General features: G+C 34.8%; 1 protein-coding gene across 1 annotated transcript in view; it reads left to right on the top strand.

Moving 5' to 3' along the window:
• Nucleotides 1–17,416, top strand: part of LOC144251834 (transport and Golgi organization protein 1 homolog) — a 91,020-nt gene extending 73,604 nt beyond the window's left edge. The window contains exons 23-43 of the mRNA XM_077794538.1: nt 687–708; nt 1,632–1,720; nt 1,961–2,038; nt 2,125–2,235; nt 3,456–3,527; nt 3,706–3,810; nt 4,455–4,577; nt 4,676–4,781; nt 5,801–5,856; nt 5,945–6,035; nt 6,207–6,345; nt 10,509–10,610; nt 11,476–11,536; nt 11,652–11,687; nt 11,764–11,831; nt 11,951–12,051; nt 12,233–12,370; nt 13,350–13,426; nt 13,552–13,623; nt 15,015–15,165; nt 16,087–17,416. Coding sequence (XP_077650664.1) covers nt 687–708; nt 1,632–1,720; nt 1,961–2,038; nt 2,125–2,235; nt 3,456–3,527; nt 3,706–3,810; nt 4,455–4,577; nt 4,676–4,781; nt 5,801–5,856; nt 5,945–6,035; nt 6,207–6,345; nt 10,509–10,610; nt 11,476–11,536; nt 11,652–11,687; nt 11,764–11,831; nt 11,951–12,051; nt 12,233–12,370; nt 13,350–13,426; nt 13,552–13,623; nt 15,015–15,165; nt 16,087–16,406 — 2,118 coding nt within the window. The 3' untranslated portion in view covers nt 16,407–17,416. The remainder of the gene's footprint in view (nt 1–686; nt 709–1,631; nt 1,721–1,960; nt 2,039–2,124; nt 2,236–3,455; nt 3,528–3,705; nt 3,811–4,454; nt 4,578–4,675; nt 4,782–5,800; nt 5,857–5,944; nt 6,036–6,206; nt 6,346–10,508; nt 10,611–11,475; nt 11,537–11,651; nt 11,688–11,763; nt 11,832–11,950; nt 12,052–12,232; nt 12,371–13,349; nt 13,427–13,551; nt 13,624–15,014; nt 15,166–16,086) is intronic.

The following is a 17,416-nucleotide window of genomic DNA, read 5'->3' as shown; positions in this document are numbered from 1 at the left end:
AAATTTAGTGATGTTTTAAAAAAAATTTTGCTTAGGTTTTATTATCAGGCAGTTTATTGCTGTCTTTTGGAAATGATTGTTTTTGTCCTTTCCAGAATATGTTAATTGTCATTTCTCTTGTTGCTTGTGCATTTTCTTCTAGCAGTCTTCCCTTTCAGATTTCTTGCTATATATTTAGTGGTTTGCAGAAATAAGATGATGTAGCCTCTTAGTTTCTAAATTCAGCCAATAGCCAAATTTAAATTGGAGTTCTAAGATGTTTTCTGGTGAGTGAAAGTGGCATATCTTAGTACAAAGATTATGCCTTTAATATTGTTTCCTCAGATTCCTTTTGAATAGTCATTGTTTCTAGACTTTATCCTGGTTATTTAGAATTGTCAAGTAAATGATTTTGAAGACACACACACACACACACACACATATACACACACACATCTTTACTGTGAAATAAGGTACATATCTTAGTGTTTTTATGTCAGAGGCTATTTATGAAATCTCACTACCAATTAAATTTAAAAGGCTTGTTAACTTGTTAACTTTCCTTATTTTTAATCCTATAAATTATTATCCTGAACCAGAATGTTATTAAATTCTCACTTGGTTATGATTCTGACTGTTGTTTTAGGAACGCTGTTTCTATTGAGCATATGTTTGACATCAAATTTAATCTTTTTTCTCTCTTCTAGGTAAAAGATAGAGAATATCAAGGTAAATTTTTAGGTTTCTTAAACTTGTAATAACCCTTTGTATTGGTGTTTGTTGTGTGTTTTATGTATGTTAGAAATAGATACAGTGACTTTTAATGTCTATTATCTTTTTTACCTCCTGAAAATTTTACTATTCCTAGGTTGCTAGCATGGATAATAGAGTAGATGATGATGGTTCCAACTCTGAGATAGGAGATAAAGAGGAGGAACAAATTGTGGATAGGGAGATGATGATAAGTTTTAATTTGGGGCAGATTAACTTTGAATATTGATGTAATGCAGATGTATTACATTTGAAGAGTATTTCTATGCTAATTATTTAATCATGCATTAAGTAATTGAGTAGATAATTTAAAGAATGGTAATGTGAATCAGTATGTTTTCATTTCTGTTTTTCTTTGCAAAGAATGGAATGATTCCATTTTCTGAAAAGAAAGTGTTTTGAGAAGGGAGGAATATCAAGCTACAACACTTTACTGTATTTCCCATCTGTGAAATAAGCTTAAATTGAAATATCATTTTGGATGGGAGGGGTACCTGTGATTGAACTCTGGGGCACTCTACTGAGCCACATCCCCAACCCCCTATATTTAGAGACCAAGTCTCACTTAGTTGCTTAGTGTCTCGCTCTTGCTGAGGCTGGCTTTGAACTTGGGATCCTTCTAGCTCAGCCTCCTGAGCCACTGGGATTACAGGTGTGTACCACTGCACCCAGCAAAATATCATTGTTCTTATATTTTTCTTAAATTTTAATAATTTTTATACTCTTATTGCTAATAAGCATAGATTTCTTTTTAAAAGCATAATAGTTATGCTAAGAAGTATTTCCTCATAGTACCATATAACATGTCTTTGCTTTTAGTAGATTGAGTAATTGAATTTCATTTAGTGATTGTAATAATCTTGTGTATTTCCCCCTTTTAGTCATTGAACAGCAAATTTCCAAAAAGATGAACAATTTCATGAAAGAAAATGAAGAACTAATGCAGAAATTGTCAAATTATGAACAGAAGGTATAATATTTTTTTTGTTTCTTTCTCCCTTGGTTCTAGCATGAATCATTTCTACCTGTTTTAATTTTAAAATCGTATTTTAAAATTTTTGTTTCATTATTTCCTACAAATCATCCAAATTCTAAACAGTCATATGTATTAAGTACTGCTTTCTTCTGGAAAGGGTCACTTGTCTGGAAGTAACTTGTATAGTAGCACTATAATTTGTGTATCTTAATTCTGAATGCTTTATTTACATAGATGAAGGAATCAAAGAAACAGGTCCAAGAGACCATGAAAAAAAATATGATTCTTTCTGATGAAGCAACTAAATATAAGGTAAAAATCCCTTCTTTGGGGGGAATTACATTCTAAACTCAAAAGTAAATGTAATGAGTGAGTAATATTGACACCTTTTTTTTCAGGATAAAGTGAAGCTTCTTGAAAAAGATAAAGAACTTCTGGATGAGAAAGCTAAAAGTCTTCTTGTTACGTTAGCATCTGAGAGAGAACAGAATGCTAAGAATCAGGACTTGGTACGAGTTTCGCTGCTAAGTGTTACTGCAATTTGGCTTTTGAAATATTTTGTTAAATTGGTTAAGTTGAACTTAGTCCAGCTGTTAACTAAAGTAAGATTAGGAGTCAAGGAAGTCGAACCCACTTCTGCCCATTTTGTGGAACTTTTAAGTACTGATACAACAAATTATTTTTATGGGCCTAGGAAATATTTTTATTCTCAACCTTGGATAATTTTCATATTGCTTTGCTCTGCCCTTGGAAACATGCAGAACAAGTAAAAAACTATTGTCCAGTTGAACAGTATTTGTTTACTTTTTACTTGAAAGAGTAATGAATTAATCAATTTTCTGTACTTAAAAAAAGTTTACTTACATACTTCATTTTCAATTTCTATAAGTTTCTGTAATTACATAAAAGTTGCAAAAGATAGTAGAGAGTGTGTTCTGAAATATCCTACCCCCATGTAAGCTTGATCACCCAGCTGAGGTAGTATTTATCAGATTTCTCCACTGTAAAAATTCTTTCCAATCCTTGTCATGTTGTATTCTCTGGAAGTTACCATGCACAGCCCACAGTTAAAGTATGAAGAGTTACAAGCCCAGGATGCAGCTCATGGTAGAGCACTTGCCTAGCATGCATGAGGCCCAGGATTCAATCCCAGGCATTGCAAACAAAGATTGCAGAGTTATGTCCACTTCCTTAAGGAGCAAGTATCTTTATAAATTTTTTGGAATTCTTCTGTATGTGAGATTAGTCTATTCTTCCTTAAATTTTATCACTTTTTACTTCAGATAAGAAAATTTTAAAAATGATCTTGGGAAATTTTTTTCTCTATCACTAGAAAAAAAATTACTAATTTGAACTGGTTTACTTGAAACAGTAATTAATTATAGTTAATTTTCTATGCTTTAAAACATTTTATTTACTTATTGCATTATGATTTTCTATACTTTGACCTTTTTTTCTGGTTATCTCACAAACAGTAAGGTTGTGGATGCCATGAAATATTTATGACTTCATTTTCCCTCATCTCTTTCAGTTCTTGATTTTTTGCTTAGTCCAAATCTGGATCCCCCTGCATTTACCTGAAATGTAATGGGATGGCTTGACAAAAATTTTGTTGTGTTTATCTTTTTTAGTATATATATGTGCGCACACACACACACACACATATATATATATCAGTATTTCTACTGAAATCCTAATGCATATTTTGTGTTCTGTTTTCCCCTGGCAGATAATGGAAAATAAGAAATCTATAGAGAAGCTTAAAGATGTCATTTCAGTGAATAATTCTGAACTTTCAGAGGTAAAGCTGCCAACTCTTGCTATCGGATATTAATACTACATCTTAATTTGTTGCGGACCAAAAATTTGAGGTGTGCTAAAATGTGCAAAAAATGAGAACTATATGATGTCTGGTTTGGGAAAGTATAACTTTGTTTTTTCTTTGGAATTAATTCACTAACTGTAGTGTTTTGCATTAGCTTCAAATTATCCTTACTGAAACTAAGCTTCATGAAGCGAAGGTGAAGTTGGAATGCAGGAAGCTTCAGAAAGAAAATACCATGCTTAAGAAGGAGAAAGAGCAGGTAAAGAAAATTTGATGTCATACATAATGTAAACTAGAGAAGTGAATATCATTATCTTGTATCTTTCTTGGATCTGTTTCTGAGGTAAGGAATATTCATGTAGGACCTTTTCTAGATATGCAAAGTTTAAACAATGCTCCCCAAATTGAGTGCATATATATGTTCTCCATCTGTTTTGGATTTTTGGATTATTGCTTTTCTTATCAAATATCAATCAGTTATTAACTTGCATAGCCTCAAAGAAACTTTTTAAACCAGAAAATTAAGTATTTTATGATCCTGTTTTGAGTAGTTACTGATTCACCGGCAAAGGGAAGATTACATGATAAGGAATCTAAATTTAGGAGACAGTCGTATGTGCCCAGCCATTCCTGCTGGAGGTAAATTATTTGAATTGACAGCAATTTTCTGGGGAATGCAATAAAACAGGGTCAACTTCCTGATAGCTCTGATGTTCTTACTGCAGCTGTGAGAGTTGGGGCCACTCTGCCCTCTTCCTTAACCAAGGTCTCAAATCCCTCGATTGACGGAGTCCACCGAGGAGTATGGCTCTCTATTTCTTTGTCTAAGTCTTGTAGTCCTAATGTATCCAGTGCAGAAACCCCTACCTAACCCATATGAATTCATGTGTTTTGACTTTTCAGTTGCAGCAGGAAGTCAAAGACTGGAGTACATCACATGCTGAGCTCAGTGAACAAATCAAATCATTTGAGAAGTCCCAGAAAGATTTACAAGTAGCTCTTAGTTACAAAGATGATACTAATAAAGTAAGTTTATACTCCAAATACATGTTTCATCTCATGAATTCTCCTGAAATCTTCTGAATTAAAATCGAGAGTCTTCCAACCTTTTGCTTCTTTTCTAGGCTTTGACTAATTACATCACACAGTTGAATCGGTTACAATGTGAATCTGAATCTGAGGATCAAAGTACAGATGAGTCAGATGAATTAACCAATGGAGAGGTAGCAGGTGAGATCAGTCTCAGGGAAGTTGAATCCTTTTTTGCTTTCCTGTCTTTAATTAAGTATACAGATGCCACTTTTCAGCTGGCTGAATTTCTTCTTAAGCTTCAGGGTTGTAGACACATCACTGGATCTATAGATATGTCTGTTGCATTGGCAGAGGTGGGTTGCTGGGGTATAATGTACCAATAGGCATGTGAAGAACACTGACTTTTTCTATCCCATTGAAAACTAGTAAGTACACTGCAGCTACAATAGTCACATCCTATACCTCTAAGTATTGAACATTGTACAGTAAGAGAAATTTATTTCTTAACTTATGCAGATGATACTTGATTTTGATACTCATCATCTCTATGGCTCTGTGGTTTTAAGGTCCACAGGCAGTCTTAAGAGTCCGGAGGCAGTTGGAACCATAAACTAAGGCTGTGAGAACAGAGGCTAGAGACTATCAGAAAGCTAGAGAGGGAGTGTAACAGTGTTTACTGATGAGGAAAATATTTCCAAATGTTTTCTCCCAAGTTGGATATTGCTTACATAGCAAGTATTTCAAACCACACCTGGTAGTAGATTCAGGGAGAAAATGTAGGATTGAATCTTTCTAAACAAGACACTTACTTACTTGCCCAGGTGAAGATAGATCTGAGAGAGAAGAAAAGCTTTTATCTTACAAGAATAGCAGAGATAACATTTTAGTTGTGCAAACTAGAAATTCACCTTTTTTTGTTTTTAAGACAGACATAGTACTTCTATTTATTTTTATGCTGAAGATCAAACTCAGTGCCTCACACATGCTAGGTGAGCACTCTACCACTGAGCCACAACCCCAACCTGAAATTCACCTCTCTTTTTTTTTTAATCTAAGCTTGCAATTCTCTTAAAAGTCATTAGTCTAATCAGTTTAATTATTTAATTGATTTTTTTTTCTTCCGGTGTTTGAACACGATCATTCTTTAGTTTGGGGAAGTTAGGAGAATATAGAGTTAAAAGTAAGGAAAGAAAAAGCTAAAGTCTTTTGTTTTTTAGGTGATCGGAACGAGAAGATCAAAGATCAAATTAAGCAGATGATGGATGTCTCTCGGGTATAGTTCTTTGTAAGAGTCCCATAGTGCCTGTGAATTCTTCCTGTGCCTCACTTTTAAGAATACCTCTCTTTTCTGCAATTTTTAGACACAAACTACAATATCAGTAGTTGAAGAGGATCTAAAACTTTTACAACTTGAGCTAAGAGCCTCGAAGTCCACAAAATGTAATCTAGAAGGTGGGTTCTTCTTGAGAAGAAATTACCATGTTGGAAAGACTTAAAATTTTATTAGAAAGATAAAGAATGGCTTCTTGCTTTCATGCTTCTTACTTTTCTTGGCACTACTCCCTCAAACAAGTTCTTAAGTCCTTGTACACATATAGAGATAAGCTGTTTTATCCTTTACAGACCAAATAAAGAAATTAGAAAGTGACTGCAATTCACTACGGTCTTCTAAAGTTGGACTGGAAGAGGAATGCAAAACTCTTAGGCAGAAAGTGGAGATTTTAAATGAACTCTACCAGCAAAATGAGGTGGCATTACAAAAGTAAGATTTTCATTGTTTGTTATTGTTATCACTGTGTGAACTAACAGATAATTTTATCTTTTCTTAAGATTATTTACAATTTCTTCTAGTTGTAATAAGTAGAGATTTGTCTTTTTTCCTTTGTGTTTTGTTTCCTATAAGTTGCATTTTTCTTTCCATCGTCAGTCTTAAGAGTCCTGAGGTAGTTGGAACCATAAACTAAGGCTGTGAGGACATCGTAATCAATTGTCAAATTCATATGAAGGCAGGAAGTGGTAAACTGGTATTAACAGTCACTGATGTGGAAATACCTCTCAAAGATCTAGACCCTTTCTATGATCACACTATTTATTTTAATTACCTTTCATTGTGATCAGTTATGTAATTCTAATGTTTTGAACTTGTATCTCTAACTCTGGACCTTTAAAAATATTGAGTGATTTGGAATGACATGTTTTAGTAGAATAAAAACTTCAAAAAGGAATAATATTTACTTATTGATGGTACAAGTTTTGGACTTGAATATCTCAGATGATCACACTAAAAATTGAACTGTGGCAAGGACCTTAGGAGTTATGATTACAGAAGTACTTGTTTGTAGTATATATTTATATATTAATCTTCTCAGTGTGGAGCTAGTTATTTTTTGAAAGTTCATTTGAAGTTTTTAATCCACAAAAATACTTGAATTCTCTAAAAGTAGGTTTTTTGTGTCAGATTTTATTTATTTGCACCTGATTTTACTCTTTAGCATTTATATATATATTCTTTTATATAATATATATAATATATAATATATATAATGTATTATATATATATATATTCTTTTATATAATATATTCTTATTAATTTTCTCTATAGCCACTTGAGTGGACTTTCTAAAATATAAGTCTGTCCATGTCAATATGTGCCTGTGGTTTATGAAGAATTTGCTTTCTATTTGATGACCTGTTCTTTTTTTTCTTCCTTGTATCTTTTTAATAGTTTAAATATTTTTAATTATTTTCCTCATCCCCTGTATAAGCTTGATGTAATCCTAAATTATAATGGAATTATAATTATATAATTATAATTATAATTTTATTCATCTTCTCATAATTTAAAGGCCATGGTATATATTCTGGATTTAATAAAAACCTGACATAGATTAATAGGTTTATTATTTTCTTTTATGGGCTTTAAGTAGCTCCTGAATCTGATAACTGTTGTGGCATTGTATGTTAGTACTTCATATACTGTGAACTCCACAAGACATTCATTCAATTTATACACATATTTAAAGTTTCTGTAGTTCTGCATTCTACATTGTTGGTTTCTTATTTGAAATTATTTTCATTCTATTTGAACATTGTCCTTTAATGATAGATTTGATTATTGTATCAAAGTAGTACAAGGATAAATAGAGAATAGTATTTATCCACTAAATATTGCTACCTTTATAATCTGTATTAGGTTGACATGAACTTCATGATTAGAGTTAAAACCAGTTTCCATTTTTAAAGGATCTTTCTTTTGGCTACTGAATTTTGACTGTTACTTAGTTTTAGCAATTTAAAAATATCCAATTAATTACCATCTGTTTTAAATTTTTTCTTTAAGGAATCCATTATCATTGTTGTTTGGTCTTATCCCTCCCCTAGTTCCTGTAGTCATTTCTCTGTTTTTTTAACAGTTGTATTGGGAAGTGCCTAGGTGTAGTTTTCCCCACCCCACCCACTTTTCCTCTTGCAGTTATGTTGCTTGGGACCATTAAACATTTCTTGAATTTTCGAGTCTTTTTCTAAATGTTGATTTTACCTCATTCTCTCTTCTGATTATAATAATGCATATTAGAATTTGATTTCCCCTGCCTCCTACATTCTGGATTTACTTCTTCTGGATATTTTCTTCTGACCTATCTTAAAAGCGCTAGGATTTATTTTACTTCCCAAATCTGCTGCTAAAATCATTCATTGAGTTTAGGATTTTAAAAAGTTCAGGGTTTAAAATATTATTTTAGTTGTAGAGGGACATAATATTTTATTTTATTTTTATACGATTTTTTTAAGAGAGAAAGAGAGAATTTTAATATTTATTTTTTAGTTTTTGGCGGACACAACATCTTTGTTTGTATGTGGTACTGAGGATTGAACCCAGGTCCGCACGCATGCCAGGCGAGCACGCTACCGCTTGAGCCACATCCCCAGCCCAACACAATATTTTATGTATTTTATGTGGTGTTGAGGACTGATCCCAGTGCCCCACACATGTGGGGCACATGCTTCACCACTGAGCCACAACCCCAGTCCTATTTCAGTACTACAGCTCAAACCCAGGACATTGAGCCATGTGCTCTACTATTGAGCTACCTCCACAGACTCCTTGCTCTTTCTCATAAGGGACTAGTGTCTTACTGCTTTCCAAGCTATCTTTAATCTCATCATTCTGCCTCTGCCTCTTGAGTATCTTCTACTGTAGGTAGGTCACCACACCCAACCTTTTCTTGGTTTTATAGTTTCTAATCCTTTGACAAAATTCATAATCTTTTTTTTTTCCTCTTTTGTGGTGGTGGGGTTTGAACTCAGAGCCTTGTGCATGCAAGGCAGCACTCTACCTACTAAGCTATATTCCCAGCCCTGAAATTCATAATCTTGACTTTACTTTTTTGACTGTATAAAGCACAGTGATTTTAAAACATGTGCAGATAACCCCATTAGGTGGTTTCCTTTTCTGTGGTATTTTTTCTCACAGAATTTTGTCTTATGGAGTGCCTGGTCAGTTTTGATTGGCTAACATTGTTGTGATAATTATAGATGAAATTTGAGGACTAAGATGAAGTTATCTTCTTATAGAAAAGTGTTGAGGTTACTTGAGTAAGATTGTCACTTTAAACTTAGTCAGCAATTAAGATAATTCAAAAATGACTTGTCTTTTCAATGTTTCAGTATTATTCCTTTTGGATTTTTTGCCTGTTCATCACTTAAGTGTGCAGTATTTTCTAATCTAAACTCAAAGGCTAGGGCTTTTATTAAGGGTCCCTTTATTTGTAGCCCCAAACACTTGTTTTTTCCTCTAAGCCCAAGAATTGGATGAAGGCTTAGTTCAGACTCATTATATCTTTGTGTTATCTTCAATATGTGGGTAAACCTAGGAGAAAAGTACCTTAAAGTGCCAGCCTTACTTGTAATTCTGAGATTCCTTTTTCTAATGGATCTTGGCCACATCCATATATCTCCACTGCCTTTTTAGCTTGGATCCCTTCAAACACAATTTTATATTCTTATAAAGATGTTTTGATTGTTCTTAGTGCTCCTCAGACTAACTCTTTGATAATTGGAAACAAAATTCTCTCTGTCCTTCAAGATTTAGTTTTCTCCATATTCCTTCTTAAGCCAGTGGGGAAAATTATTATATTCCTTTAGGCATCATTTATACCTGAAACAGTGAACTCTTTTATTCTTTAGCATCTTACAAGGTAACTAGTATATTATAGCCACTCATAAAATACTTGCTGAAGAATTAAATGAGAAGCTATATAAGAATATATAATCCCCTTTTTCTATTTGGTATCAATAATCCTTTTTTACTATAGTTCTTCTGATTTATGGAAAATTAAGTTTCAAGTTAATTATCTTTTGAATTGGAACTATGGCTAAAGAGGGTAGTACAAGGATAGCAGAAAATAGTATTTTTTAAATCATTAAATGTGTCTACCTTTGTCTCAGTAGATGAACATCTTGAGTTTCATGATCAGAGTTAAAACTTGTCAGTAGATAATACTCTGATTGTGGGTCAGTTTGGCTTCTTTTTCTGGTTGACAGACATTATCAAAACTCAGATTGGTCTTTTTGCTTAATTACAATTCTTTTGAAATAGATATCTAAAGTGTTAAAAATGTTCTGTGGTTAATTGCATAGCTAAAAGACATATTCTAGAAGATCTTCCAAATTGAAGTAAAGTGAGTTTTTATTATCTTACACACAGGAGACTTGCCCTTGGGGCACATGTTGTTTTCACATTTATTTTATTTACTGGTAAGTAGAGAATTAAGAGGAGAAGTTAGAAAATGTAAGTGATTTGCCAGAGTTTGATTTACGAAATTGCAGGTTTGAATTTCTATTTTATGTGCCTAAGCATTTTATAGAATTGTGGGAAGTGATATTCACAAAGAGAAACTTTTGATTTGATAACTGGCTTTATTTTAGGAAACTAAGCCAAGAAGAATATGAGAGACTAGAAAAAGAGCAGCGGCTGTCAGCTGCAGATGAAAAGGTGGTTTCCTCTGTACAGGAAGTTAAAAATTACAAGTGAGTTCAGTTTCTAAAGGAGGGTGTCAATGTCTAATGAACTAGTGTTAGCTTTCTTTTTAATCTTTTTTTACATTATGTAGATAGAAGAAAATTCCATGTAAGTATAAATAACGAGAGGATATGAATAAATTCAATTCACACAGGAGAAAAAAATAAATTTCAACTTAACAAATGAAAAATGTTAACAAAAATTTACTTATACCTAATGGGCAAGACCATAGGGAACTTGGTCAATGCAAACAGTTCTGGGGGGTTTGTATGTTGTAGTAATTCTTTAAGAAATCAGTTTGCTGTGTGATTTATCAAGACCCACAAAAGTGTGGCATTTGATAGACCTTGGAAATCTTCTATGGATATAATTTGAAAAAAAAAAAAAGTTTTAAGGAGGAAGATATTTCTAACAGAATTACTTGAGAACACACTGATGAACAGTTAAGGAAATTGTAAGTTATCATTCAGAATCTCTAGCAATTAAATGATAAAGAAGTTATTAGTATTAGGTTCTTATTTTATCTATCTATCTATCTATCTATTTATTTATTTATTTTTGATGCTTTACTACTAAGCTACATCCTTAGACCTTTTTTTTAACTTGAGACAGGGTCTCAGTTGCATAGGTTCCCACTTAATTGCTGAGACTGACCTCGAACTTATGATCCTCCTGCCTCAGCTTCCCAATCATTGGGATTACTGGCATGTGGCATTGCACCTTGCCTGTAGTATTAGTTTTGATCACACTGGATTCATATAACTATAGAAATGTTTTTCTTATGTATGATAAAGTCTTTAAAAGTATAGCTGATGGAATAAAGGGAAAATGGTCAGAATGTTTCAAATGTTATTCAATTGTTGTAATTCTTAGGCGGAGAATTGAAGAGATGGAAGAAGAATTACAGAAAGCGGAGCGCTCATTTAAAAACCAGGTAGTAATTAATACAGTCCTGTAGTTTCAGAATTCTTTGATATCTAATACAGACAATTATAGGCTATTATAATGAGTCCCTAAAAACATATTTTTTAATATGTTGTCTTTTTCAGATTGCTATGCATGAGAAGAAAGCTCATGATAATTGGGTAAGATTTTTTCCCCCTTTTCTTTATTTTGTGCATAGCCTACCGCAACTGAATTTGAATATTTTCTCTTTAATAGCTCAAAGCTCGTTCTGCAGAAAGAGCTGTAGCTGAAGAGAAAAGGGAAGCTGCTAATTTGAGACAGAAGTATGTGATTTTGATATCTTACTATATGTTTTATAGTGTTTTAAGGTTATGCTAGATATTATCTATGAAGGAATAGATTGCAGTTTCATAATTCAGCCCATTCTTTCTCAATATTCAAGTCTATTGGAAATGACCCAAAAGATGGCAGTGTGGCAAGATGAACCCGTGATTGTAAAACCTATGCCGGGAAGACCAAATTTACAAAATCCTCCTCGGAGAGGTAGGGGGCACTTTGTAAAAGGAGCTATTTTATTTCTTGGTGCAGAATGTATGTAAATTACTTTTTACTTCTGTGTGTAATGGTTATGAAATAATCTGAATGATTTGCTAAAGCGGGAGGTGAGGGTTGGTGTCAGCGAGAAGGCTGCCTTAAAGTAGTAACATGGCATTGTTGTCTTTAGGTCCACTGAGCCATAATGGCTCTTTTGGTCCATCCCCCGTGAGTGGTGGAGAATGTTCCCCTCCACTGACAGCAGAGTCAGCTGAGAGACCTACTTCTGCTACTCTTAATCAAAAAGCTATGCCTAGAAACGGATTTGGTGAGCATTCACATGTTGCTTTATAGTAAACTACTTCAAGGTTTTGGTTTTTTTTTTCCCTTTTGAATATTCTAATGAAAACATAGAATTTGGGCCTGTACGATATATAGAAGATAATTTCTTACTTTATCTTAGTGAATGTTTTCTGTAAAATCTGTTCTAGAATAGAAAACATTTTTTTTTTCCTGGAGGTCCCTGTATTGTTTTTTTCTTTTAAATTTTACACTGTGAAGTGTAAACCTTTATCTTTAAATTAAATCTCTATGGTGTTCCTTTCCCAAATATTATAAAAGTAGCCTTAAACTTTATGTAGCATACATATTTCCAACATGAAATACTGAGTCTTATTTCCAATTCTAAATAGGACTGTAGTCTTGGTAAGATTGGAAGTCAGGTTATACAGACTAAAGAAAAGCCAGCCTACACATACTTCAAGTCTATAGCTTAAAGTTTAGGACCAGTACTTATTAATCTGCTGTTCTATCAACCCAAGGCAGTTCTTTATTTTACTTAAGTCTCTTCATAAATTGTGATTTACATATTGGGCAACCCATTTTTTTAAAAAAAAATATTTTTAATTGTAGATGGACATGATATCTTTATTTATTTTTTAAATGTGTGCTGAGAATCAAACCCAGTGCCTCACACATGCTAGGCAAACACTCTACAACTGAGCTATGACCCCAACCCCTGGGAAACCCATTTTTCATGTTGCTTTCTAGTTATTGTTGAATCCTGACCTGACCTGTCCACCAGTGATTTATTTCTTCTGAAAAATACATACAAGGGCTCTGGTCTTTCTTTCCCAAGGGTCAATGGATGGACCTTTACCTCGTACTGGTCTTCTGAGGCATCTGGGAAACCCGTTGCCTCTGGTAAAGGGACCAAGTAACTTCAAAGAATCTGTAATTGTGGATGGATGATTTTTATTCTTTTCATGTTAGAATTAAGTCTGAATCCATTCTTTGATCTCTAACAGACACAGGATGTGGTCCAGCTCACATGAATAGCAGTTCCAGAAGTTCTTCTCCAGCTAAGGTGACGAATGAGGGTGAGGTAAGTTCTGTAGTTACTGTGAATCATGTGGTCATGCAGGAACATGTAGCTTTCCTACAGTACTTGCTCTTTGCTTTATCCTTCTTTGTGTTCTATTTGTACTATCCCATTTGTTTCTTAAAAAGCAAACTGTTCCCCAAGAACCTGAGACCCCCTCAGTCTCCACAATTACTTCTTTGACTGAGCATCCAGTTGGAGTAAGTACTTAGAGGTTGAGAACTGAATTGGGTTTTATTCTGTGCATTTCTGGGAAGGATATTCAGAGCATGACACTGATCTTGTTTGCTTTAAACTGCATGCAATATTGAGCTTACTTTTCTCATTAACTTGGGAATGTTGCTTAAGTGTGTACAACTATAATGAACTATAGAATGTGAAAAGTTATCACTCTAACTTTATATGGTGTTTTGTGTTGAATGTTCAACACAAAACACCATATAAAGTAAAAGTAAAGGCAAAGTAAATTCATTATAAATTATATAATTCATCATTTTTATTTTTGTTTGGAAGAATGTTATTTAAGAATTCCTTCATTTGTGCAAACCCTATTTTGAGTGATTTGAATTAGATTGGTATCAGATTTTCTGAAAGTGAAATACTGTTTCAGTGAAACAATGATCATCTGAAATGACCTCTTGAGCCAGTCCCAAGAAATGGTCTCATTTGTTCACATAAGTGTATTCTCTTGTAACTGTGTTGCTATTATATCCGGTAGGTCTTCTGCAGCTCTATAATAAAATAAATTTTTAATTGTTTAGTTTCAAACCCACTACTCATAGGAAATGATAAATCAATATCTCAAATGGTGTACAGTATATAGCACTGTGATGGAAAATACTTCTCAAGTTCCAGTGTATATATATTCCAGGAATATACATCTCTAGAGAAATCTAAGGGCACCTTAGATAAGACCCCAAACCCCTTTGTAGTAGAAGATTTAAAAGAGAGCAAAGACCCATTGTTAGAGAGGAGTAGAGGTGGGAAAAGCATGGCTTGGAGGCAAACCTGGGATTGAGTTCCTTTAATATGCAGTGTGGCCTTCAACAAATTATGATATTCCATTTGCTTTTGTTCCCTCTTATTTAAAATAAGACAGTCTACTTAAAGATCTCAGAGGTTGAATAATATATGAAAGACTGACTGAAGATACTCTGAATAGTAGCTATTATTACATGGGTAGAGAATGGATTTTTCATTTTATTCTGTTCATTCTTAATATGGAAGTAATGAGCTATTGTGATGAAAGGGAAGTGATGGGGAGGGGGGACTCCCTTTGAAATAGATTGTAGTGAATACAGCATGACATACTTGTCAGAAATCACCTCTGTTAATAACCTCTGCCAGTCCTCTTGCCTTTCCCTTTCCTGTGCAGATATAATCAGTAACAAACTGCTCCCTCTTGTGGCATCCTTCCAACTTCTGTAAGCTGTCGGTGGGAATACACAGGAGGGGTGGGTAGTTTTGTTGCACTGATGGTGTTCTCTGGACAGGCGCCTGTTTTGGGTTTTAGCTTTTATCGGTGTTGATACTTTGTCTTAATACATAGGAATTTTAAAACTTTTAACTGCTTTCAAATCTTAAATTGCAGGTTCATATGGCTATGAAAGGGCCCCCTCCTTTCTCAGGGGTACCCTTCATGGGACCCCTGATGGGACGGCCTCCACCACCTCCCATTCGGTATGGACCACCACTTCAGCTCGGTGGGCCTTTTGGGCCTCGGCCAATTCCTCCACCATTTGGTATGATGATCTGAACAGTAGTGATTGACTTATAAATCACATTCATCTTTCATTTCTATTGCTTGCTAAAACAGTTGGTTGCTATCTCAGGTCTTTACAATGAAAGAATAAAGCTGAGTACATTTTAACTTTTCCTCCAGTTTTCTGGAACATATGGGACACTATATAATCTTATACTGAGATAGGCAATAGCTATCTCTCATAGACAAGGATAAGGGGCTATATACAGAAAAGCCAGAAATATTACTTCTGCAGATGTTTGTTGAAACTCTGTTGATATGCACTGCAATAGATGGAAAGGTGGATGAGACACATGCCATAACTTAAAATTTTGTCACAGATATGAAAATCCTATAACATAAAGTTTGTAATCGCCCATAATGGAAGCATAAGCAGTAGGTTATAGAATATAGAAAAGTCAAACCCTCCTTATCTTGAGAAAAGTCAGAGGGAAGTGTTAAAGAGGAGGATTTAACAGTGACCTAATAAATATTGCTGATTTAATTAGGTGGCTGTGGAAGGCCTTTTCCAGGAGGGCATGCACCTTGATTCTGATGGCATGTGTAAAGTCCATGCTGAAATACTTCATGAATTTTTAATGGATACAGTAATAAATAGTGGAATTTCCTTTTATCAAAATTTCTTTGATGTAGTAAAGTTCTTATTTCATAATCTATCATCTTGTCATGGTAATATAGTACTTCCAAATATAAATGGAGCTCTTGTGAGATAGAAATAATTCTGCAATTATATAGTAGGGAAAGAAAAAAGACAAGCCTGGAGCTAGGTAGAGCCATGTTTAAATCCTTAATATGTTGCTTCATGGCTGGTTGGTCAAAGGCTATAACTAAACTTGTTCCATCTCAGTTTGCCTCATCTGGCAAGTCAGGATGTTCACCAGACTTCCTTTTTATTTTCCAGGTCCTGGTATGCGTCCACCAATAGGCTTCAGAGAATATGCACCATGTGTTCCACCTGGAAAATGGGATTTGCCTTTTGACCCTCGTGATTTTTTTCCAGGACCCGCACCAGCACCATTTAGACCTTTAGGCTCATTTGGCCCAAGAGAGTACTTCATTCCTGGTGCCCCATTACCACTTCCAACTCATGGTCCCCAAGACTATGGGCCACCACCTGCTGCAAAAGACTTAATGCCTTCAGGCTTTAAAGATGAACCTCCATATACACCTAATTCTCAGATTAGTGAGGGCTGTTCACAGGCCTTAAAACAGGGCCCATAAAGTTAACCTCTGACACTTAGTCAGAAAATGGACTATAAACTATTCATCAAGTTAAAGGATTATTGGCTTCAAAATATAAAAGTTTATTTTAAATGGTTTATGTTTTTAGAATGAAGCTGCCTTGGTGCAGTATACATTTTGAGCCAAAATATTTTCCCCCTAAATATCCCCCACTTAAGCTAGAGTATCCTTCCAATTTTAAAATGTGCAATAAGGAATACCTTTGTTTTAGTAAATGTAGCATATACAATTGCTAAATGATTTAGAATGTCATAATTATGGACATTTCCTGTGGAAATGCTTTAAGAACATGTATTTCCATTATCCTATTTTTAGTGTATTCCAGTTGATAACAGAGAAATGGTGTTTTATAAGCTTGATTTTTTTTCTCTTTCAATATCTGGTCGCAGAGACTGTTACGCTAAAAATGTTTACTCAAAGATCATAAACTTCATTTTCCTTCTTGCTGAAGTTCTTTGTTGTAATAGTTCATAAAAAATGTTTATTAATATTTCCCAAGTGTCTGTTGATTCATTGGATCGTCATGAGACTTTGTGCCATTGGGGAAGCATGTCAACTCACTCTCAGAATCCACCCCTAGGCCTCAGAAGCAGCAGGGTCAGGCCTGCTTGGGGTTCTCCACTCAGCCCAGCTTTCCAAGACCCCTGTGTCCCTGCCTGCTGGAGCTTGGGGACCAGCGGCTAGGGCCTGTGGGCTGCCCACTGCTGCCCTGCAGCTTGGGAAGTGGTAGCACGCCTCTGCTCTCCTGCTGCCTCCTGCCACAGTCTAGAGAGCTCTCTGAGCCATCCTTACACCTGGGAGCCACTGCCCATCTTGGGGGGAGACTGACCCCATGCAAGATGTAAATAGCAACATTCTCAAATACCTGGGGAGGGCCGAGGGGCCTGGCGGGAGGGGCTGCAGGGTAAGGCCAGGAAGGGACACTGCTGTGAGGCGGGTGCAGGGAAGGGAGAGAGGAGGGAGGGTGCTGGGGGACTGGGTAGGGCAGA

This window comes from Urocitellus parryii, unplaced genomic scaffold, assembly GCF_045843805.1.
Source record: "Urocitellus parryii isolate mUroPar1 unplaced genomic scaffold, mUroPar1.hap1 Scaffold_242, whole genome shotgun sequence".
NCBI lineage: Eukaryota > Metazoa > Chordata > Mammalia > Rodentia > Sciuridae > Urocitellus > Urocitellus parryii.
The sequence above is the reverse complement of the archived record's forward strand: the minus strand, read 5'-3'. Positions and strand labels throughout refer to the sequence as shown.